Source organism: Glycine max, chromosome 5, assembly GCF_000004515.6.
Source record: "Glycine max cultivar Williams 82 chromosome 5, Glycine_max_v4.0, whole genome shotgun sequence".
Taxonomy (NCBI): domain Eukaryota; kingdom Viridiplantae; phylum Streptophyta; class Magnoliopsida; order Fabales; family Fabaceae; genus Glycine; species Glycine max.
Window position 1 is genome coordinate 33544274 of NC_038241.2, and position 25471 is coordinate 33569744.

Genomic DNA, 25471 nt, shown 5'->3' on the forward strand with positions numbered 1-25471 from the left:
GGTTGTACATGGAGCTTGGGCGCATGCAATTCAAAGAGACATAACAAATGGATTATCAAAAGTATCAGAGGTCATCACATTTGTCTCGTGCCGATGCTCAGACAAGATCATCGCCAACTCGACAAGATCATAGCACAGATCATCCAACCAATTATCAAAACAAACCCAACCGTCTCCATCAAGACGTTGATTGCAGAGATCAAAACAATCATAAATTATACCCCATCCTACAAGAAGACATGGTTAGCAAAACAAAGAGCGTTGGAGATGATTCATGGAAACTGGAAAGAATCATATGCCAAACTGCCAAAACTTTTTGGAGCTTTGCAATCTTGTGTTCTCGGGACTGTGGTCGCTGCTCAAACAGATCCTTTTATGAGGGGGGAGAAATAGTACCGGGTAAAAGGTTGTTTAAACGTGTCTTTTGGTCATTTGGTTCATGCATTAATGGTTTTGCATATTGCAAACCCATAGTACAAGTAGATGGTACATGGCTTTACGGGAAGTATACTAACACATTGTTGATAGCTACCGCATGGAGCTAACCATATCTTCCCGATTGCCTACGCCATTGTAGAAGGGGAGACAACTTCAGCTTGGGGGTTTTATCTAAAGAATTTGAGAAGACATGTTACTCCGCAAATTAACATTTCTCTCATTTCAGACCGATACCCCTCAATTATAAGTTCCTACAACAACCCACATAACGTATGGGTAACTTATGGGTCCAAGACACATCCCATTTCTTTTGCCTGCGCCACATTGCACAAAACTTTGTTCGTGGTAACTCAAACTACAAACATTTAAAGAAACCACTCATGTTGTCTGGTGAGAATCTATTTTATTTATTCGTTAAAATTTAATTTCAATCAAATTTTATAACATAATACATTCATTGAATATTTACAGGTTACGCATACACAGAGAAGATGCACTGGCGACATCTTGGGGATATTCGTGCGAATAAGCCAAGTGCAGCCGAATGGCTTGATCAATTACCCAAACAAAAATGAGTACAATGCTTCGATGAGGGGAAACGTTGGGGACATATGACTACTAATTTGTCAGAGTATGTTAATTTCATGTTCAAAAACACAAGACATTTGTCGGTGTCATCGTTGGTTGAGGAGACGCATTTCAAGACCGCACAACTTTTTGCTAATAGAAGTCGACAAACTCAGGCAATGATCAACTCTGACTCACAGTATTCTGAAGTTGTCTTCGATGTAATGAATAACAGTCAACAACAATCTAATACACATGTTGTAAATGAATTCGACATACACAATCACACTTTTATTATAACAGAGACTTAATCCCCACTTGAAACACCCAAACCACCTGGAGAGTAATGTTACAATCCCAAAAGTGTGATTGTGGTGAATATTAGGCTAAACACTTACCGTGTTCTCACGTCATGGCTGCCTGTAAATCTGTCAATGAATATGAAGGAGATAAGTGGGGTCCTGATCCAAGGAGAAAGAGGACTGTAAAGGGCCATCCCGTTTCAACTCGCATTCATACTGAGATAGACGAATATGAAAATGAACGAACACGTAGAAAAAAATGTGGACTTTGCCGGCAACATGGTCATAGTAGAAACAATTGTCCTAATATATCCTCATCTTAAATTTTTCCTTAACCAAATGCCATTGTTTAAATATTTTATTGATAATGCAGTATAATATTCTTCTGTAGATAAATTATTAAAAGCTTTAGTTTTATCATTTGTAATTAAATCTAATGACATAAATAAACTAATTATATTTAGTAAAATAATTAAATTTAAAATTAAATTTTTTGACTAAAATCAATATATTATTATACAAAATTCAGATTTTAAAACAAATATTCAACAACAAAATATCTTAAATGAATTAAATAATATAACAAAAATAATTAAATTTAATAATATAATTTTTTAATAAAAAAATTATAAAATAATCCTTCAAAAATTAATTTAATAAATATATAATTTTAATATATAAACCCGACTTATTCGCACTTGGCTTAATTTTTAATACATCACCAACGGAAGTCGGGCTGGCCAAACCCGACTTTCATAAAATAAAAAAAAGCAAACTTGTGTAGTTCAGGAATAAGATACAAAAATAGTATAGTTTAGGTATTTTTATGAGAAAGAGTGTGTAGATAGGTAAAAAAATCTGTAAGGTGCATATTACTAGTTTTATTTATTATGTTTCCTAAGTATTAGTTATGAATCTTTTTAACTAGTACTATATTATCTATACCCCGTGTCAGTGAAGCATTATTTTTTTCTTATAAATAAATTGTATTTTGTTGTGTGCATGTGAACGTTTTGAAATCTTGGTGTTTGTTTGATACATGTGATGAGAGGGATTTGACCGTACCAAAGTAAAAAACTTTCAAATAGTACTAAAGTAAATAAATATTTATTGTTTGATTCTTTTTAATTTTCATCTTTATACTTTTTTTTTTCTTTTTATGCTTATCTTTTCTTAATTGTTTCCTTTCTTCTACTTTCCTCTTCTTTGTTCTAGGCGTTGGGGTCGGCAGCTTCCGTTATAGCTCGCCAGGCTTCCACATTGACGGCCAACCACTCCGCCTTAAATGTCGCCGCATTGAAGACCTTTGTTGTTGTTGTTGTTCTTTTGGTTGCTAGCGACGACTTCCACCTTGAACCAGCTATAGTGGGGATGCACAAAGAGGGAACGAAGGTGCAAAGAGAGGAGGGGTTGAGGAAGTTGGTGCTGAGCATAAATGGATGTGATAACGGAATGCATCCATTTTACTAGAAAGAAAATTGGGATTGATATCAAAATATTTAATTTTTAATTATATGGCTATACTTGTTTGGAGACGAGAGAAGAAGTTCTGTGAAGAAGTAGAGGAGAAAAAAGAAAGATAAAAGAATAGGGTAAAATAAAAAAATAACATAAAAATATAAAAAAAGCAAAAAAAAAACAAAAAATGATAACCATTGATTTTAAAATAAGTTGATATAATGGTTTAAATGTTATTCTGTACCGCACAAAAAAGTTTCACTTTCGCATGATAAACTCCGTCTTGTGATGGCTACTATACATTAATCACGTCTTGCGATACCTAAACTAAAAAAGTTTAATATATATATATATATATATGATTAATTTTTTGAGAAAAAAAAATTTAAAACTTAAACCAAATCAATTCATGTGTACATGATTTAAGTTGGATTGGATTAATAAGTCAAAATATTGTAACTTATTTGTTATTTTTTAAAATTTAACATTTTTATAACCTAAATTTTTTATTAAATAGAATACTGAATATATTATTTATAATTGTTATATGTAATTAAATAATGAAAGAAAATATCAAGAGAGGAATCACATTATTATCCATCATCATGAGCAAAATATTATGTTAAACATGATTTTAAAATTAAAACATAATAGATAAGTCTAATAATAATAATAATTAATTTTTTAAAAATTTAAAATATTTATATATATATATATATATTATATAATAATAATTTAATATAAATTAATAGATCAACAAGCTAGATGAACAAGTTAGTGAGTTTAAATATAAAAATCCATAATTCAACAAAAAAATTAACAAATTTAAATGAATCAGACCAAGCTTGATCCAAATATAAAAAAATATTTAAAATTGTTTGAATTAATTTAAATTCGTGAATGACACCTCAACCTTCCTAATATTTGTGATGCACTGTACTTGATTAATAGTAATACTAAAAAACAACCTTATTCATTCATTTGCCAAAAATTTTCATATGTGCAACATTTTAACTCCAGTTTATAAATTTTAAAATAAATTTAAAAGCTTAAATTCTATTAACCTAACTTAAACCAACCTATTTGTCGTTGATTTGAGTTAAGTTTTTTTTTTTTTCAAACAATTACAAACACGTCCCATGCAATTTTGATTAAGTTGCACCTTAGCAAATCTCAATTAATTACACTTTTAGGAATTATTTTTCATTTATCTCCCAGTATCTCTTTTTCATATGTATTTCAAAATTCATAAAAAAATGTATTTCAATTTTTAAAAAATACTAAAGTTAAAAATAATCTTGAATCACGATATAAATTATTTACTATAAAATTAAAATATAGTTTATATATTAAAATATTTTTTGTTATGAATTTTAATTATAACATAATATATATTTTATAATAATTATTTTAAATTAGTTCATTTGTAAGAGTTTTTGTTTCAATAAGAGTATTTTTAAATGTTTTTTTATCATCTTATCTCTTTTAATATATATATTTTTATCTTTATTTTTCAATTGAATGTCAATATTTTCTTTGTAAAAATTATCATTTATTAATTGCTTGCGCTTGTTGGAGAAGTTTTGTATAAATATATTTCCAGTATTTTGATTTAAGAAAATAAACTTACATCACAATATGTATTATTATTATAAATCTAAAATATATTGATATGTTTAAAAATATTTAATTTATTAAATGTTTAATTATAATATTAGTAGAATTTTAAATTTAAACTATTTATTATTTATTTTATATAAAATAAAATATAATTATCTCACTAAATTGGTTAAAGTTAATTGCCGTAATTATTGAAGAAAAATATTGCAGGTTTAATTTCAGAATATTTATTTATTTATTCAAAATGAATAAATCAAAAGAAAAGAAACGAATCAGTGTGAAGAGAAAACGTAAAAATTAGGGTTCCGAGACTGAGAATCCTGGATTGCTCGCAGCCCAGACCCACCTTCTTCTCTCTTTCGTTAGGGTTTCGTGTGGTCTCTTGTTCTCTCTAACAACCAGGTATGTTCAAAATCTTCGGTTTGGCATATCCACCCTATATCCCGCATTCCTCTCCTTCTGTAGCAGTGTTCAGTTGCAGCGTTTTCAAGATTTCTATTTATTAATTTATTCCTTTAGTTAGAACGAAATTAGGGCTTAAATTGAGAAAGAGACAATTTTGTTACAATTTTTTTTAAAATTATTTATCCTATCTATTTTTTATGTTTGTGGTGCAGTAGATAATGAATCTTGCTCTGTATTGTTTTTTTTTTTTTTTGTAATAATTATAACTCCGTTTTACTCTGTTCTAAATGTTCCGTGGATTTTTTTTGTCCAAATTTTGCTGCACTAATTATTTTGTGCTCTTTGGTCACACTTTGGGTGATAGAAGACACTGTCGAATTTGAAAGCAGTTTCAACTTTCAATTTGGCTGTATTTATGTTTCGTTGTGATAAGTAATATATTTATAAGTGGGCTTATGCAGGTATGATATTTATTGCTTTAATTTATCTTCTTTCTTTATGTGAAGGGGAATAAGGGAGGGAGGATGGTCAGAGACTAACAAATAGAGGTATATATTTGCACTGGTTATATAACTAAAATTGTGTTTTGCTTTCAGGAGTTGGGTGATATTTTGTAAAATGGGTGAGACTGGAAAACGATATCGTTCGCAGAGAGACCATGATGGGGACAGGAAAAATCAAAAGAGACAAATGACTGATAGAGATGACAGGGGCAATGATGAATTGATTGTTTATAGGATACTCTGTCCAGATGAAGTTATTGGGAGTGTCATTGGGAAGAATGGGAAAGTGATAAATTCAATAAGGCAAGAAACCAGGGCGAAAGTCAAGATTGTCGATCCTTTTCCCGGTGCCAAGGATCGGGTTATAACAATCTACAGCTATGTTAAGGAGAAGGAAGGCGTTGAGATTGATGATGAGTTCGCTGGTAAAGAACCTCTGTGTGCTGCCCAAGATGCTCTTCTAAAGGTTCATGTTGCCATTGTGAATTCCATAGCAGCTCTTGGAGATTCTGGGAAGAAACGGAAGGATAGAGATGAATGTCAAATCCTTGTTCCATCTAGCCAGTCTGCAAATATCATTGGTAAGGCTGGGGCTACCATTAAAAAGCTGAGAAGTAAGACAAGAGCAAATATCAAGGTTACTGCCAAGGATGCAGCTGACCCAACACACACATGTGCTATGGAGTTTGATAATTTTGTCTTGGTTAGTATATTGAGTATTATAAAACTTAGCATTGAATGATTTATTGCTTTGGTTCGTAATCATTTCTCTGATTAGAATAGTAGCATCTAATCCTCCACTCTCTGACACATGCCAATATTAATGCTTTATTTTACTAATAATGTATTAGTATCGTACTATGGTTATTGGCGTAGAAGTCTTTTTACAGTTTGCTTTCTAATTGTACACATTTAACTTGATAATTTTTATTGAACATTTAACAGTATCGTACTAGTTTGTCCTTTTGCATGTAGTTTTTAGAAAAATCTGAAATTTCTATATCTTTTATCATATTTTTAATCATTTTTTTTCATGTCAAGATAAGTTCTTTTGCAGTAAACTTATGCCTTACTATATTGTTGCTTTCTCTGTGAGTAGATCACTGGTGAATCAGAAGCAGTTAAAAGAGCACTATTTGCAGTTTCCTCTATTATGTATAAGTTCGGTCCCAGGGAGGACATCTCTCTAGACACAGCTGTACCAGAAGCCCCACCCCGTATTATTATTCCCTCTATTCCCTCTGATGTTCCAGTTTATCCTCCTGGTGGACTATATCCAGCTTCAGATCCTATTGTCACACCTAGAGCAGTTCCTCAAATTATAGGCACAACAAATGTACCAGATCTGCAAGGTTATGCTGATGCAGAAAATTCATGGCCTCTGTACACATCTGCCCTTCCCGTTGTTTCTGGTGTTGGTGCTTCCCGGTCTGAGGAGTTAATTGTTAGAATGTTGTGTCCCTCTGACAAGATTGGGCGGGTCATTGGGAAAGGTGGTAGTACAATTAAAAGTATGAGGCAGGCAAGTGGTGCTCGTATTGAGGTTGATGATTCCAAGGCTAATTATGATGAGTGTTTAATCATTATAACTACAACAGAGGTGCACTATCTTTCCTTGTTACATTTTTTTTTTCTTATAACATAAAATTGCTCATCCAATAATTGTTGGAGGTGTTGCGTTTGATGGAGTTCATGATGTACCCTAGTGCATGTTTGTTTAGCTTAGATATTTTGCTTCTGGAAAGTATATAATCAAAATGCTAGAGAGTGCCTTGGGCTGAAAAAATTTGAGAGAAAAATAATCAAAGCTATATGTGTGTTGCTGTTCAACTGGGAAAGCCTTGACCCTTACTATTTATCAATGATTTTTTGACTTATTTTTATAGTTATATTTCTCAAAATTATATGCAATAGTCAGAAAACAGAAAAATAATTAAAAACTTGATTATGAAAGTCAGGAGTTGATTGATTCTCGATTTTCAGGACCTTGAGTGATTTGTAGTTAAGCTTTGTGTATATGCTTTTGCATTTTAAAAGTTCAAAATGTTTGATCCCTAGTTTCTTTGTTTTTTTTCTACAAACTGTTTTATAGACAGAATTATGTAAGATAAATTTCATTTTATTTTAACATTTTTACATCCAGTTTATCTCAAATCTGTCTTGGCCAGGTTGCTATTTACTAGTTTGCTGAATACTGTCAAGTTTATTTTCATGGCCATAGCCCTCTATTATTTCGTTATAATAAATTTCATGCATATCATCCATTAAAACAGGTTAGATCCATAGTTGTTACTAGTCAACTACCTTGTGCTTAGCAGTGCCATCCCTTACAACAATGAGGATTGATGCTCATTTAGGAAGTCAACACTTATACTTGTTAACAACATTCTGGAAAGAAACAAGGAAAAGGAAACAAAGGGTGTTTTTAAAAAAATATTGACAGATCATGATTTTTACATGTGCTGTTAGAGCTAAAATACATTAATTTCAGGCATGTGAATAGTTCTTGAGCATTCTGTGAGGTGGCAATTAAGTATACAGTTTTGTCACAACTTTTATGTTCTGAATTAATTCCCCCCCAAGGCTAATATGGTTAATGTACAGCAAGTTCAGTTTTATGTTTGATTTACTTGTGGATTGTTGTTCCCATATTCTCTATTTTTTTTCATATAATGTAACTATCCTTTTCCAAAACATATTGATTCTATACTTGTAGTCTTATTTCATCATAAAATGGATAATGATCATGTGGATATGTATTTTGTAGTCGCCAAGTGATCTGAAGTCCATGGCAGTTGAAGCTGTTCTGCTGATGCAAGGGAAGATAAATGATGAAGACGATACCACTGTTTCAATCCGGCTTCTAGTTCCATCCAAGGTGATAGGTTGTATTATTGGTAAAAGTGGTTCAATCATAAATGAAATTCGGAAGAGAACTAAGGCTGATGTTCGAATCTCTAAAGGTGATAAGCCAAAATGTGCAAATGCAAATGATGAACTTGTTGAGGTTTGACTCGTTTTCACTTCTTGTTTAAACAATATATTTATTTAGCAATTCTATTTGGAATGAAAGCTTTTATAGGAAAGTTGTGATTCTTTAAAAACCAACCAATCATGATTCGAGAGGTAAACAGCAAAATTGAAAAGTAAATGGTAACTGACAATTTTTTTCTTTTTAAAAATATTCATTCAGGTTTCATGCATGAAAACCCATTCACAATGGTGATATCCATTACCATTTTTCATATTTATTTCATTCAATGTTTTTTGGGATTTAGGTGGGTGGCTCAGTTGATTGTGTGAGCGATGCACTAATCCAGATTATCTTAAGACTCAGAGATGATGTACTGAGAGAAAGGGATACCAGCCATAATCCTTCGATTGGTGACTTGGTGTTGAATCCTTGTACCCAGGTAGTGCTGGTCTTTCATTGCCATCTATGATGCATTCAGTTCCTCCTGTTGCTGCTCCGATGCCCTATGATCATAGGGCTGAAAGTGGAGCTGGCCTGGGCATGCTTTCTTCAAGCAGTCTTTATGGTGGATATGGATCTTTATCGGTATGTCACTTTTTTTCTTGCTGTATGGTCATAATAATATATTGGTAATTTTTTGCATGTATATTATGATATATTTTTCTCTTTTTCTAATACAGAATGCTAATAAACAGTCTTCAGTCTTTTTTTTTCCATGTCTTTTCCATTTTTAGTTTCAAATATTGTCACTAATCTTTTCTCTTTTTGTTTGATCCTATGTAATAGATGGAGGAAAATGGCTATGGATCGTTGTCCTTGTATGCCACCCAGCTGTATGGCGGGTTAGTATGCATACATTTATATATTATGTGAACACTTTTACAGCTGATGATTTAGTGTTTGTTTGGATTGGAATTTGCCAAACTGATTTTGGATGAACCCGATTTTTGTAAAACTGGGTATGCTGTTGAGTGATTTATATTTGGATGCCTTTATCTTAAAAGTAATATTTTGATTATGTGCATTCCCAATCCTATGAAAGCAATTCTCACTTTCACCCAAACCATGGTTTGAGAATGAGATTCCATTTGACATCCCCAACTGGACTTTTGCCTAACACGTCTAATTGAGAATAAAATGTTTCCTAATTGTGGTTTGCATTTGTATTTGTACAATTTTACCCTCTAAAGTCTAATCATGAATTTGGGAGTAATCAACCATGCACTTAATCTCTGATTTAACTTTCCTAAACTTTGTATTAAATTGGTTGAACTTATATTTTTTTTCTCTTATTGTGCACAGTTTGCCTCCCCCATCAACTCTGGATATGTTGATTCCTGCTAATGCTGTTGGTAAAGTGCTGGGTAAAGGAGGGGCAAATATAGCCAATATCAGGAAGGTTAGTTCACACATTCTGAATTGTTTATTCTTTTATGTAATTGCAGGGGGAACTAATATTTGATGGGAAGTTTATCTATTATTTTTATTTATCTTAAAAACTAATTTGAGGTTTGGTTCTTGCTGCTGTATGTCACTCTCATTGTATGCTTAAAATAATTGCTTTTCTTAAAAATTCCATATCGTGCATTTCAGTAAGTGGATCAAATAAAAGATATCCAATCAAAAGGAAAGGCTCTAAATGGTTTTGCTGAATATTTGGTTGTTGATTGATCCATCTAACCAATTCACCCAGTAGGATAGGGCTAGGTTGTATTTTTTTTTTTTAAATTCATTCTTGGTGGAGTGATTTTATTGATTGCTCACTTGCACTGGTTCCATTTAGTCCAGTTATTTGTAGGAGGTAATGGACATCCAATCTTTTTTTATCATATCAAGTGATTGTCTTGGACTAAAACAACAAGTGATGTGTAACTAATTAGAGAAAAAAAGGTTAAGGGCTTCCCTAGTCTTTGATTGGCAATGTTTTTCCTATTTTTCACATTTGCTAGGCCACAGTATCATTTTATAAGATGTCATCTGATGGGATCCTTCTATGCAAACTATTTTATGAAATGTTTTCCTTTGCTTATGCTACTTTATCCTCGAGTATACAATGCTCTATACAATGTCAAGGGCTAGATTAATTAGCATAATAAACTTTATTCAACTTTGGCTTATGATAATTTGTTTATTCTCCCATACCCCAATGCATATAGGTAAAGCTAATACAAACTTTGCTTCATTTGATGTGCCTATTTAATGCCTTGTTTCAAACCAGATTTCAGGAGCATCAATTGAGATATCTGACAACAAATCTGCTCGTGGTGATCGTATTGCTCTTATATCAGGCACACCTGAACAAAAGCGTGCTGCTGAAAATTTGATCCAGGCTTTTATAATGGCAACCTGAATTATTGAAATTCTTTCCTGGGGTATTGAAGGTGAAAAGTTTAATTCTTGAAGTATGTTCTTTTTCCTCTCCTTATTCTGTTAGGTTGGGAGACAATGTTCTCTAGGGTTTTCCAGCTTGACTCCTGCTTCTTCCACACCAGTGGCTAACAAGACCTTGCCTGAGGATCCATTGCTGGTTTTGTATGTGGGAATTATAATTCCTTTCCTTTTGTTTCCTCTTAATCTACTCTCATCTGGCTTTTATCTTAGAAATCTAGGATCTCTCTGTCCTTTCATGATGCTTGTCTTTGACTAGTGTGTAGTCATCACTATCTCCATAAAATTCTGTGGAACCATAAAGCGGTGTTTATTATGTTTCTGACGGCTCACCCTTATTCTCCTTTCTTGCTGAAAATATCTTCCCTATTGATGCAAAATGAGATGCTGGGCCTCTAGCAATCTGCGCTTTCTCGCATCCTTGGTTATCCAAGTAATTTATTCAGAAGTGGGGAAGTTGCCTCTTGAATTCAAAGGATTTCAGAAAACCCTGGATCATTTTCATTGCCCTAATTCTATTTCCATATCTTGAAATTCTGTCATGCATGAGGATATTTACAGCTAGATATCATATAACCATCTTGTTGTCACACCAAACATGATGTACAAAAATGCTAGAAGCCATATTTTTGTGGTTAAAATATTTAGACAGAAGATAAATACAAAGTAGGAAGATACAGCTTCTTCCTTGGCATATAATGAAAACATAAGACATTAAGAACAAAGAAAAGGATCGTGAGTTGACTCTTGGATGGTTGAATGGTTTCCTATTACTGTTTTGATCCAACAGAATGTGAGAATTCTAACAAATTTTTTGGTTGTGTAGCTCATGCATATTATCTGAAAAGCCTCTGGGTTTTATTTCGGAACTTGTACATGCTTTCCATTTCTTATGTCTTGTGATGGATGTCACTCAAGAAAATATTTGCTAAATATCTCCAGTGGAATTTGAACCTTTGCACTGGAGGTAAAGTTTGTTCACACGGAGCTCAGTTTGTCAGCTGAGCCACATCTTATGTGTGCTAGCTGTCACATTTTAATGTAGCAAGCCTTCTCTTCCAATATGATTCAGAATTGTTTCATTCGATCTCCTAAATTCTATGAAGGGGGCTGTTGAATTTATACAATGATTCAATTGATCCTTTTCTGGCTTATTTGTTATCCTGTTTATAGCATAATATTTAGTATTCCAACTAAATTTGGATCATAGTTTCGGTGACATGGATAACATGCTCTGCTCTAATGGTGATTTCACCCAACTCAAGTTATAATTAAATTTGTGGGCAATAGCTTGGGGTTTTTTTTATATGACTAAATTATAGGTTGCAACAAGAGTAAATCATCTTATTTCAACATTTCCCTTGTATCCATACTGCCATCTTGTGAAACATTTCTCTCATCCAGATTACTAGTTGCAACATCAGTGTGCTCAAAACTCCTTTTCCCTATTTCAAATGTGACGGACCTCTTTATTCCATTCTATCTATCTATTATATGCAATGCAATTAACTTGATACTTCTCTGGGATAATGTCAAACTTCCGCTTTTCCTAGCAAATTTGAAGTACAAATTTTCTTTATTTTTCATTAGCCATCTATTGAACTCTCCCCACAATCAACTCAGCACAATTATGTTCGTTATAATACTTTTGAATCTTAAAATCAATATAATACTATGCATGTGGATCAATTCTCCCTTTGTTCTATAGCTAGCTCAGATTTCCGAAATATACAACCCCTCATTCTTGATCCTGTATGGAATACTGTTCATTCGTTTTCCCCTAAGCTTTTCTGCTAGAATTCTTTTAAGTAAAGATGTCTGGTTTAGTTTGAGTTTAGTCATTAGGCCGTTGATTTTTAATGGATATAATTTGATAGGATGATAGTGTTCTGCACTGAAACATTTTATGCTGGAGGTTTAGTTTGAGTATGGTTCATTGGGGGGGACTGAACGTAGGGGAAGTTAATATTAGAAGGTCACTTTGTATATGATTTATGGTGCACATTAAGTAGTTTAAGATGATGGTCCATTGTATATACAGCTTAGCTTCAAGACCAGTTGCTTTGATGTTTTTTGCGTATGTATTTACATTTAATTGAACTTCATCCCTTCTAATCTAATTAGTATTTGTTTGGAGCTGCAATCTCTTTGATTTTGCATATATTTTTTGGGCAAATGGTTAACCTTGATTTGAGCTAATCAATTTGATGGCTTCTCACAATTTGTTTATATATAAGCATCAATCTTTTACATAATTTGTGATATTAACTTTCAATTAACGAAAAATCAAATTAAAATCTTTAAAAATGAGAATCATATTAATTATTGTAAGTTGTACGCTGCTTCATATTGGTAAGCAAGCAATGTATTGTAGTGTGATAGTTAAATCTTTGATTTGGTGTGGGTACTAGTGTCCAGTTCACTATTTTCATTCGTTAACCCGTTTATTCATTATTTTTCACTAGCAATTGTGCCATTAGAACTTGTTTGTTCTTTTCTTTGAAGAGGCCATTTATAACTTGTTGAAAGATTGATTATTTTTTTAAAACAAATTGAGGTTTATTTATTTCCACACGACCACGAGATTATGTTACATAGTTTGAATAGTCGTGAACACTTTATGGTTATTATTATGATGGAGAAATATAAAATTGTGAATTTGTGGAATACCGTCTACTCTACTCAAGCGATTCGTGTTTAAACATGTAAATAACGCCATAGCGATGTCTGACTTTTGTTCTTAAATTTTAATCATTATCAAGATAATTTTATGTGAATGTAATAATATTATTTTATTAATGGCGTTAATGGAATTAAATTTTTAGTAGAGTTAATATTTCTCCTTTTTTTAATTTGGAATTTATTAAACATATTTTTAAAATGTATGTAAATGTTCTTAAAAATTAAAATTCATAATAAGCAAAGCAACATTTTCGTTATTTATAATACATATCCTGATATCCTTGTAATGTAGTTCCGGAAAGTGGAAATCCAAATTTGAAAGCAATTTGCCGTAGGCTGTTAGGTGTATGATTTTATACCTATACACAACCTGATGGCCGTGGAGATGGAACTATGAGATAAAAAAATGAAAGCGATAGAATGATAATATAAAATAAAAAAATATCAAGAGTGGGTTTTCTACATAACAATAATAATAATGATTATTAACAATTGTCTAAGGTTACCAAAGAGTGAATAATTATAAATTTCTTACAGTATTTTAAATTATCAAACGAAAATAGATTTTTTATGCTTTCAAATTCATTTTTTTACAACATTAATATGATAAAAAAGATACTACAAAGTGAAATTGTTGGCTGTGTATTTATATGGATGAGCTGTTGATGAAACAAATCCAATATTCCAATTGGAGAATGGAGGTGGGAACAAAGATCCAGACATGATCCAAATAGTAGTAACATATGCTGTGTGTTTATATTTTCATTACCTTCAGATGACACTTGACAGAAATTTTAAAAAGTATCATTTTGTGAGAAGTAACAATTTGTTAATTTTGATGGAACAAACACGCACTTAGATGTGGGAGTTCGAGGCCGTCTGATAAGCTTTGAAAGGTGGGCGAAAACGACACCCACCGCTGACGCATCATAATCTTCCCTCCCTCATCTTATTTTTTCTAAAATGGAAAATACTTTATATTGCAAAAAAAAAATATCTTTATTATAATTTTTAGTATTTCATGACTATGCAGTATGCACTGTCGTTACAAAAGAATATATTATACGGTTAAGTAATAAGAAAATATTGTATATATAGTTTTTCAGATTATTATTAATAACTAAACTAACAATATTTATAAAATAAGTAAATAATAGTGTATAATAATTTTATTTTGTGAATATACTTTAACTAAATTCTGTTAGAACATTGATCTAATCTTACTACTTTTCTTTCTTTTAAATTTATACTACTTTGTTCCTAAATATATATTTTTTTAAATTTTATTTGTCCTTAAATATAAGATTTTTTATATTATCTTTTTGTATTAATTGTTTTTTAATCAATTTTTTTAATACACGTTGATTAATTTAAGTATAAATTATCAAAGTGAAGAGAAAGATAATAAGTTTTTATTAATTTTAAGGATGATTTTAAAAAATATATTAATTATTATTATATTTAATATTATTAATTAAATTTTTTAAAAGATGTAGGGTAAATAGTTATTTTTGTATTGAATGTGTAGAGCTATGATAAATTTGTCCCAAAAGATATAGATCAAGAGTGAAAAAAGTGTGATCATATGTTAATTTTCGTTCGTTACTCTTAATGAGAGAGTCTGACGAAAATTACTATTTACCAAAAATATAATTCAATCTTTGTTTTTCTCCTCTTCTTACTAGTTGCAAATATAACATAATATTATAATAAATATTTAAAATGTTGATTAATAAGCATAATCTATTTATTGTTCCGAAATTTCCAATGTAATAATATTTTATACCACATATGAGTCTCAAATACACGTCCATTAAGGTAATCCTTACACAAAAATTATAATTTGATTATGTTACTACTTAATATTGTCACAATAAAAATTTAAGAGTAATAAAAAAATTATACTTATAAATTAATAGGTTTATTATAATATTATACTTATAATAATTAAAAAAGAGAGATCAAAGCTAAGAGAAAGAATAAGTTTTGTTAATTTTAAGGATGATTTTAAAAAATATATAAATTAATATTATATTTAATACTATTAATTTAATTAATTATTTTTTTAAAAGATGTGAATTAATTAAAAGAGGATAGTAATCCATAAAAAATTAAAATAAATACTATCATGGATATTTAGTTTGATGTTTAAATATTACATTTAATTTGATATTTAATATAGTAAAACATGTTAGTTGACATTTTTTTTTTTCAGAGGGTGACAATTATTAAAACATACTACTTTCATTTCATCTTACATTCGCTTGAATCCTGAAAATCTGAGGAACCTTTGTCTCTCATCAATGGCTGCCACGAGACCGGTGCAGTGTTTGTTACGAAGGGTTTGCAGGGGAAGTAGGAGTTTTGGGGTTGCCACAGAAGTTAATGCTTCTTCTTCATCTTCTTCTCAGAAAATCATCGACAAGGAATATGAACACAGTGCCCACAAGTGCGTTTCTCTTTCTTTCCTTTTTTAAACCTAGGCCATATGTTGCTACGCCCCAAAGACAAGATTTTGATACATGGTTTTGTCTTGTTTTTTTCTCGACTCTAACTTTTCATGTTCAAATCTGATGATGTTGTTGTCCCACTTGGATCAGGTTAAACTTTGGTGAGTTGAATGAATGATATAAGTTTTTGAATCATTCATTGGAATATTTGAATAGTATAATTAAAAAGAAAACATAAAACTAATCATGAGTAGTAAGCTGAAAGTGCCTTCCAAAAACTGTTTTTTAATGCAATCATGTTGTTTATTCTGTTTTTTCATCACCTAAGCATAAAAAAAAATACCAGCTACACTTTGCCAGTTTCTTTATGCCTGAAGCTTCCTTACAACACTCTCAATAGTAAATATTCATGCCTGAAGCTTCCTTAAAACACTCTCAATAGTAAATATTCACAATTGGTGTCTCTACTGAGCATTTTTACAAATAAAAGGATGGTGGGGATTTGCTTTTTTTTTGGCTGTCAGCTTATCTGGTTGGTATTGAACATAGCTTTCTTTTGGTTACTTGTTTAGTTGGCTTTTCTTTTCACACTTTTCTTTTGTATAGATTGTTAATTGTTAATGAGTTTAATTAATTGCTTTTGGTCAAATATTGAAGTGATCTTTCCTGTCTCAAATGCAGTTACCATCCCCTTCCGATTGTATTTTCTCAGGCAAAGGGAACCTCTGTTTGGGATCCAGAGGGAAACAAATATCTTGATTTTCTATCTGGTTACTCTGCTGTTAATCAGGTAAAATTGACTGTATCTTGGTAATTCCCAATGCTCTAGATCTGCATTTTTTCTTCAGAAAGGTGCCCTAGTGAATAATAATGCTTATATACATTTTTTTTTATTTCGTTTGTGGTGTGAGGTTATTAATGTGGCCAGATCCCTTCTACTGTTGCTACTACTTTTCCTTTTGTTATTCCTTGATTTTTAGGAAAACAAATGGCATCGAACTTCTAATATTCTTAGTGTTTTTCATTTTGCTGTAGGGACACTGCCATCCTAAAATTCTCAAAGCATTACAAGAACAAGCACAAAGGCTGACTGTGAGCTCTCGAGCCTTCTACAATGATCGCTTTCCAGTCTTTGCTGAGTATGTGACAAACATGTTTGGTTATGATATGGTACTTCCTATGAATACTGGTGCTGAAGGTGTGGAAACAGCACTGAAATTAGCACGAAAGTGGGGTTATGAAAAGAAAAGAATTCCCAAAGACGAGGTATAAATATGAGAATGATGCATGCTAATAGTTGTAATATCATGATATGTTACAATTTTGCAAAATGTTGGGTCCAACTAAATCTTTGCTTAATATGGGCCATTGGTAGTGATTTAATCACAATTTTTTATAATGTTAACTTGTTTTCAAAAACTTATAATTCACATGTTGTGTTATAACAGTTTAGACGTTTTCAAACATGTTTACCATTTGAATCCATGTTTAATGTTGTGTAGCTTAAAATAGATAAACAGAGGGGTCCAATTCACAAAGCTTTGACCATTAATATGGAAAATACAATTAAGGATACATTAAACTGAAACCCGAATACTTGACAAATCTAATTATCTATTGTTTTTTTCTCTGCGGAATACTTAGGCATCTGTTGATGTGAGCTTTGACAACACTTGAAGGAATAAATTTTAAGTATGACTGAGGCATCAAGTGACATATGCTTATGGAAGATTTTGCAAACAAGATGCATCTGAGATTTATAATTCTTTATGATTAAACATATGGCATTCTTCCAGTACAAAGAGAAAATGTAGAAAATTTGTTATATCATCCTCTTTTCTGTTTTATATGATGTAGGAGGTTTAACAGTTTATATTTATTTATATATTTTTCTACTTTTGTTGTCTGTTCATAATGTTAGTAATTTACCATTCAATTTTACAACCTGAAAGTTATTTTTCTTTATTTGAGCACAAGCATCTGTCCTTTGTTGCTATTCTATTTTGATTGTTCTTTTTAATTTTTATGAGAATCAGTTCAGTTGTTTTTTCTATGAATCTTTTTACTCATGGACACTTGTTCCAGGCTATTATTGTCTCATGTTGTGGCTGCTTCCATGGTCGTACACTAGGTGTCATATCTTTGAGCTGTGACAATGAAGCTACCCGTGGTTTTGGTCCTTTATTGCCTGGCAATCTTAAAGTTGATTTTGGTGATGCAGAAGCCCTTGAAAGAATTTTTAAAGGTTCTGTACTGTGCCGCCATATACTTTTTACTTCAGTGGTTTGCTTTATCATGACAGATCTTTGAAGTTCACTATTTGAATTTTCTCTATGAACTGCAGAAAAAGGAGAACACATAGCTGCGTTTATTTTAGAACCTATCCAAGGTGAAGCTGGGGTAAGTTTTATGGAAGTGCATGTTTATGGGCTTGCCAACACTTGTGTTGATTGAATTGAGATGATAAGGAAGCTGCTATATACCCCTCTCTTTCTCTTTCTCTAATCTGTTTACTGATATTAGTAGTTACATAAAAAAACTGATGATGCATGTTTTCAGTTAGAATTTTTTCCATGTTGCATGTTTTAGTTTTAGTAAAATACATAATGCATGTCTAGAATGGAAAATTTCTACAGCAATTTTGACATTTTCATTTACATGGATAATAAATTAGAAGCATGCAACAAATTCTTTTTTCAATGAAGTCATGTTTTTAAGATAATCTACCAATGTTTAGATGTTCTATTGCTTGCAATACCACATAGAACATGCCTAACATTTTTTTTTTAAATTGTTACTTTCTTTTATATTCGTTGGGCTTGTGAAGTGAACTGTTTTTGACATTCTGCGTTCCTGTCATTGTATATCTTGTTTCATCCATGCAACAATGTATTAGTTTCCTGACAAGAATGTAAAATATTATGTATGAACTATGATAGCCTCGATGATACATAGTCACTTGTTCTTGGTGACTTATAAAAGCCAAGTGAATTTGACATTTTTTTATATGTTTTGGGTGTTTTTGCTAGTCCATATTTAACAGCCCTTTTTTTTTCCTAATCTAATCTAATGATTTTTTTTGGCTTAATTGCATTTTTTGCCCCCAAAGTTTCAAATGTCGTGAATTTTGCCCCCCACGTAGAAAAATCTCCACAGTTAAGACATTTTGGGCCAGTTTTTCCTTTAAACTGCCACAATTAAGACAATTTTGGGGTGATTTTTTCATGAATTGTAGTGGTTATTCTATGTGGGGGCAAAATTCCTGGAAAAAAAATTGGAGGGCAAAATTCACGACTTTATGAAACTTTGGGGGTAGAAAGTGCAATTAAGTTTTTTTTCTTCATTTTTTTAATCTGCCAACTGGTTTTATTCTATATGGTGTAAAATGTTATGAACAACATGTACTTTGTATTTCTTTTTCAAATTCTTTGAATTTGCTTTTTTAAAGAAAAACTTCTATGATACCCTTGTATATCACTCATCCTGCAGGATGGCTATAACATTCTGTAGACATTTTTTATTATGTTTTTTCTTCTCAAAGTATATAATCTTCTCTACATTCTTTTAATATATAATATTTTTTGTTTAAAGGTGATATTTCCTCCAGATGGTTATTTAAAAGCTGTTAGAGATATTTGCTCCAAATATAATGTCTTGATGATTGCTGATGAAATTCAAACTGGGTTAGCAAGAACAGGGAAGATGCTGGCTTGTGAGTGGGAAGAAGTTCGCCCAGATATTGTGGTTAGAAATCACCTTTACTTCTTGAGTACATTATATATATACTCTAGATTCATATAAACATTACCTGTCGTCATAGGGTTAACAAAATTTTAGATCCAGGAACTCCACCTATGGTTTCATATCTGGTTCCAAGTCCAAGTAAAGGAGGAGGTCGTGTTAGGCCCTCGGCAGTCAATGCAAAACTCGTTGATATACCAAACAATATTTTAGACTTGAAACTGAAACTATTTGGCAAGAAAAAAGCATGTGTAGTTGATTCCATAGATACCATACTTCTTTTAAGCATATGATGTCATTCTTTGGAATGCTTATGTTTTTTGTGTTTGACTAATAAATCAGATAATATCATGTTTGGATTAGTTTCTCAATGATTTTAATAAAAAAAAGTTGCTTTATGACATTAAATCTTTTGGATATATACTTTTAGTCAAAATCGATATAGTTTCTCCCTCCATTCCTATAAATATATATTTTATGAACATGCCTGAATCATTGACAATAGAAATTGCCATTGCACTTAGCAAGTATGCAGTTGGATTTAGATGCATTTGACTACCTTCCACTTGAAAGACTTGGCCACCCAATTTTGTGTTTTCTTTCAAGAAAATGAGAAATTTACTGCCTCTGCTGCAAAGTGATAACTCTTTTTTTCCCCACCTTTTTTAAGGTTCTATCTCCTTTCTATACCACCATGCATAACTGTTTTAACTGTCTTTTTACTCAGATACTAGGGAAAGCATTGGGTGGAGGAGTTATACCAGTTAGTGCAGTTCTTGCAGACAAAGATGTGATGCTTTGTATACAACCTGGACAGCATGGAAGGTTTCATTTTATTATAAATTTATTTTAATCTGCTCCTTTTGTTTAGCATTTTCTTGTCTGTAGTTGTCAAACTTCTGGATTATGACGGGCATCTGTTTTCATCCTTAAAGCCCTTTATTTGTCAGATCATGTGAAGAGACAAAACTCTCCTTTCTGTTGGAACCTGGAATCTTATAGTATATAGTTTGTTTTAGGCTTAAATGCAATTTTGGTCCCTCTATTTTAAAATAGAGATATTTAGTCCCTCTGTTTTAAAAAAATTCACAACTTTAGTCCCCTATTTCAAAATAAAAACATTTGGCCGTCCTATTTTATAAAATTTTTAATTTTAGTCAAATTCTCAATTTTGCCTACGTTTTTATTTTATTTTGATGCAATTGAATCCTAGACCTAACATATTCATTCAAGATATCATCAAAAAATGATTTAATTAATTATAATGTAAGAAATAAATGAAACAAAATGTAAATAAAATTGAAGATTGTACCAAAATTGTTAATTTTTTTTAAAAAAAATATGAGGATCAAAATTGTGAATTTCCTAAAATAAAAGGACCAAATGTCTTTATTTTGAAATATTGGGACTAAAATTGCAGATTTTTTAAAACAGGGGGACCAAATGTCTCTTTTAAAATGGAAGGATCAAAATTGCGGATTGAGCAAAATAGGGGGACCAAAACTGCATTTAAGCCTTTGTTTTATTTTGGGTTAGGGATGTTAGTTCTGTTCAAGTTGATAGGATCATGGGACAAAATTAGACTACTCCATTTGCAAAAGCTATCTGTGAACAGAACCATTTATATTTCCAAAAGAGAAATAATTGACTGAGATGAGAATATTTACTGCACCGTAAATTCCCATAAGTGATTCTTTGGAGTTTGTAGCTGATGATACTTACAAACACTGGCTTGGTCATTCATATTGTACTTATGTGTGCTCATAAGTTCTAATGGTAGGAAGTATCTGAAAATAAAGATAAATATTATTAGAATATTGGGATTATTATTGTGGTAGGATTCTTATATGTTCCATTGCAAAGTCATTATGGATGTAAGCACCTACGTTCAGGAAAGGAACTGTAGCATCACCAGCACATTAAATAGTTGGCTATTTTTATTTCAATGCACTTAAAGAAAATATTTGATCCTTCAAGGATGGTAAAATCATTTCCTATTTGATGGAAGGTCTCTAGGCTGACAAACCTATTCAAGAGCCCTCAGTTTTCTTATTAAACTGAATTCTTCGTTTAAGAACCTTCAATTGCTATTTTTTTTTTATAAAAAAATTCCATCCTTTGTGTACTCCGGAAATTTTGCCTTTTGTTTTGCATTCATTTCTTGTTTATGTAATTAGCCAATAATTTCATTTAGTACAATACAATTTAATGTTATTAAAGTATGAAAGCTAAGACTAATAATGCTGAAGCTTTCTTCTTCTCTGTTATTGTTGACAGTACCTTCGGTGGAAATCCACTGGCCAGTGCAGTTGCAATTGCCTCACTAGAAGTGATAAAAAATGAGAGACTCGTTGAGAGGTATCAAATGCATTGCCAAATCTTATATTGCCAATACATACTTATTATAATGCAGACTTGAATAGTTAAATCCAAGTCTTGACAAGTATATTTTATTCATTTCATCAAGCATCATCAGCATCTGAAATAAAAGCTTCAAAACTAAGGCCTGGGTTCTGGGAGTTAATAACTGTATTAAATATAATGTTATTCTTATATTGGGATAAATTTGTTTATTGATGATTGAGAATTTGTCTCCATGCTTCTTGTGCTTTTCAGAGAATTTTACAAATAAATCCCAGTAACTTGGATCAAATCCTGTTGTGTATTTTTTTTTGGTGGGGTCATGAAATCCTATCATATCTAAAATATTGTTTTAGGATGTTTTGTGTTAAGGACTTCTATTCATCATATATCTTGAATATTTGCACTTCCAACAGTACCTATTTTTATTTCAGATCCTATTCCTCACCCTTCCCGAAAAAGTAACCACAACTCTTTAGACCTGGCTTGATATTTGTATTTTCAGTCTGTGTATTTTCCAATTTTGCCCCATTTACAAGTTTCAGACCATGTTTACAAAGCTTCACGAGAACATGGTATTATAATTTTATTTTGAATCACGAGTTACAACTGCGTCTGCGTGCAAAAAAGATTGAATGTTCCTTGAAGATACTAAATAATACAAGTTTTGGAGATCCTGAGGTACTTATTTGCTAACAAAATTTAAATGTAGGGAATTAATAATTCTTTCTAAGCCCTTTAACTTTCTACTCAGTCCCCCCTCCACCCTTCAGAACTTGAGTTACAAAGCTTATGTTCATCAATTTATGTTCTAAAATTTTTTATTTGGCTTTTTACTAGTATTGAGTGTTTTTCCAGCTGTGTTGACTTGAATCCATTCAAACTTTAAATTTCCAAGTTTCAGTAAATGCTTTATTAATTTGGTTCATTTATTTTTTCTACTGTGAATTTTCTGAGATATTAATATATAAAATCTGCAAATGATGTATTACTATTGAACAGATCTGCCCAAATGGGAGAGGAGCTTGCTGGTCAGCTGCTTAAGATTCAGCAGCAATATCCAGACTACGTGAAGGAGGTACGGGGAAGAGGATTGTTCATTGGAGTGGAGTTTAACAGCAAAAATTTGTTCCCTGTATCTGGCTATGAGCTATGCAAAAAATTGAAGTATAGAGGAGTCCTTGCCAAGCCAACACATGATACAATTATCCGCTTTACTCCCCCACTTTGCATAAGGTAAGTTATGAAAACAAGAAGCAATGTCTTAATATCAAGTTATCATTATATTATGTTAAAGTTCTGCCTCTTGGAAATTATTAGTTCATATTAGAATAATTATTGGAAATGAAAACTGGATTACTGTGTAGTCCAGATTTTACTGAAGCCAAACTATGATCAATAAAATAACTGAAAGATGTACATGGCAAAACTTCGTACCCCATTGCCCAGAGGTTCTTCGCTATGCGAAGGTATGAGGGAGGGATGTTGTACGCAGCCTTACTCTTGCATATGCAAAGAGGCTGTTTCCGGATTCGAACCCATGACCAACAAGTCACCAAGGCACAACTTTACCGCTGCACCAGGGCTCGCCCTCCATGTACATGGCAAAACATTAGGAAAAAAAAAATCTGCTGACAAGTAAAGAAAAAAATTGGATTATTAGAATGGTTGAATTGAGGAGTGTCTGTGTTGTACACAAGCCAAACTATGATTATTAGTTATTTTCTGTTGATTCAGGCATGGTAGTATGGGACTACACTTTAAATTTGTTAAACAGTTGAAGTATAGGTTTGCCTCACCACAGCCAATCATTAGTACTTAATATTTTCAAATTTTATCAAGCAGAACCAAGTTTTTGTGATTTTCTTCAATCATCATTGTTACAAGTTTCCTGGTTTCTTGATCATTCTTTGTTTGTTGAAAACCTGCTGTTAAATCTATGTACTACGATGACCGTCTTCCTCTCTTTCTGATAAATTAACCTTCTTATACCTTTCTCAATTGACACCTGAAAATTTTATCATTGATAGATCCTAGAAGGCTTGAAGGAGAATAGCTTAGATTCAAATTTCAAGCTAGTGAAATCTAAGGTTTTGCAATAATAATTGGAACTTTCCCAAGTGGGAGTATATTATATACTCACCCTTGTGTTTGAGGAATATCTTTACAAGCTACACCTTTGGGAGTACTCGAACTAATCTCAATTTATACTTATGAACTTATTCCTTTTAAAAAACAAGTGAGAGTATGTGTGTGTTGTGTCAGTATCAAATTGGCCTATTGATCAATCATAAAGGCTGAAATATATGCTCATGCTTTTAAGATATGTCTTTCTTTTACTACCTAAACTAACGCAAGCATATATTCATTACTCTAGTTATGTTTTTGAAGATTAATTATGATCTTTGGAGTTTAGAACAAAGATAGATTACTGGGAATGGTAGATACACCCTTTGGTCTCAAATATAAGCAAAAAAATATGTCTTGAGTGTTGGTCTCAAATATAAACAAATTTCAACAAATTTTATCTTATTTAATGAGATCATTTCTAAAATATCCTTCATTTAATTGAGGTTATTTCCAATGTTTCTCTTTGATTTTTTATATTAAGTTCCTAGGAAGGCTATTTTAGGGGGGAAAATCATTTTTAAATGAGAATGATACAATTAAATGATGCTAACTAACTTTTTTAATAAGCATAAGTTAGTTTTTTTTGTGTGTGCTTATATTCAAGATTGAAGGGAGTACTAGATAATCTCCTTTCCTCCCTAAGGCTCGTGAAGTAGGACTACCTAGTGTCTTTGTCCATTGCAAGTTTCTCTTCTCTGGTATGTTGTTCTAGGATGTGACCTAAAGTAATGTTTGCAGTCTGGATGAGATCCAACAAGGTTCCAAGGTCCTGGCTGATGTTCTGGAAATTGATCTACCAAAGTTGCAGAAGACAAAGCCAAAAGATGCTGCTCCGGTTGCCTCTAGTGCATGTGATCGTTGTGGTAGAGTCTTGTATTAACCATATAAAGACGTATAGATTGCATGTACCTTTAATTTTCCTTGGAAAAAAATATCACATGAAGAATGTTATTCCTTATACATGAACCCCTGGAAACTATGCTCCAATATTCCATATATCATCATAATTTAAGGCCATGATATATGTGATAGGTAGCTGTATAAATAAATATGTAGGAGTTAAGGGCTCATTTGTATAACTTCAGTGATTGATAAGATATATGATTTATTAGGGCTAGAACAAAGTTCTCTAGATTTGCCATGCCATCTATTTTATTCGCATCAATACGTGTTGTTATTTGTTACATTATGGTAAGTCTTATTTATTCTCTAGAACTTATGCTAAGTTTTGTTCTTCAAAAAGGAAGACAACTGAGCTAAGTGTAGCTATTCTTGAAGCTGAGTCACTGTCCACTATAATATTCCAGAATCTAAATCTCAAAGCAATTTCCTGACTTTTAAGAATACCCCACAAATTCAACTGCATGAGCTGAGCAAACCCCTATATATCTAAAATGAGAAGAAATAAGCAACTTATGGTACAATAGATAAGTGACATGTAACCAAACTCCC

General features: G+C 31.8%; 1 protein-coding gene and 1 pseudogene across 2 annotated transcripts; both read left to right on the forward strand.

Moving 5' to 3' along the window:
* The first annotated feature begins 4645 nt into the window (after window positions 1–4645).
* Window positions 4646–12791, forward strand: LOC100784050 (KH domain-containing protein At4g18375-like; annotated as a pseudogene). The gene is made up of 8 exons (XR_136543.4): window positions 4646–4787; window positions 5387–5996; window positions 6393–6893; window positions 8061–8300; window positions 8572–8852; window positions 9054–9109; window positions 9570–9666; window positions 10486–12791. The product of XR_136543.4 is annotated as a KH domain-containing protein At4g18375-like (transcript).
* Window positions 12792–15550: 2759 nt separating this feature from the next.
* Window positions 15551–25228, forward strand: LOC732572 (ornithine aminotransferase). Its single transcript, NM_001250221.2, has 10 exons — window positions 15551–15786; window positions 16469–16577; window positions 16823–17053; window positions 17873–18032; window positions 18132–18187; window positions 19379–19531; window positions 20256–20353; window positions 21806–21886; window positions 22892–23125; window positions 24758–25228. Exons 1-10 carry the CDS (start codon window positions 15641–15643, stop codon window positions 24897–24899), a joined length of 1410 nt encoding a protein of 469 aa, NP_001237150.2. The 5' UTR covers window positions 15551–15640; the 3' UTR covers window positions 24900–25228.
* The last annotated feature ends 243 nt before the right edge of the window (window positions 25229–25471 follow it).

What these genes read in the sequence shown, in the direction of transcription:
- LOC732572 (NM_001250221.2), top strand. Translation starts at nt 15,641, where the DNA reads ATGGCTGCCACGAGACCGGTGCAGTGTTTGTTACGAAGGGTTTGCAGG. An exon ending in GTTACTCTGCTGTTAATCAG is followed by an intron (nt 16,578 to 16,822) that starts GTAAAATTGACT and finishes ATTTTGCTGTAG; the next exon opens with GGACACTGCCATCCTAAAAT. An exon ending in CTATCCAAGGTGAAGCTGGG is followed by an intron (nt 18,188 to 19,378) that starts GTAAGTTTTATG and finishes TTTTGTTTAAAG; the next exon opens with GTGATATTTCCTCCAGATGG.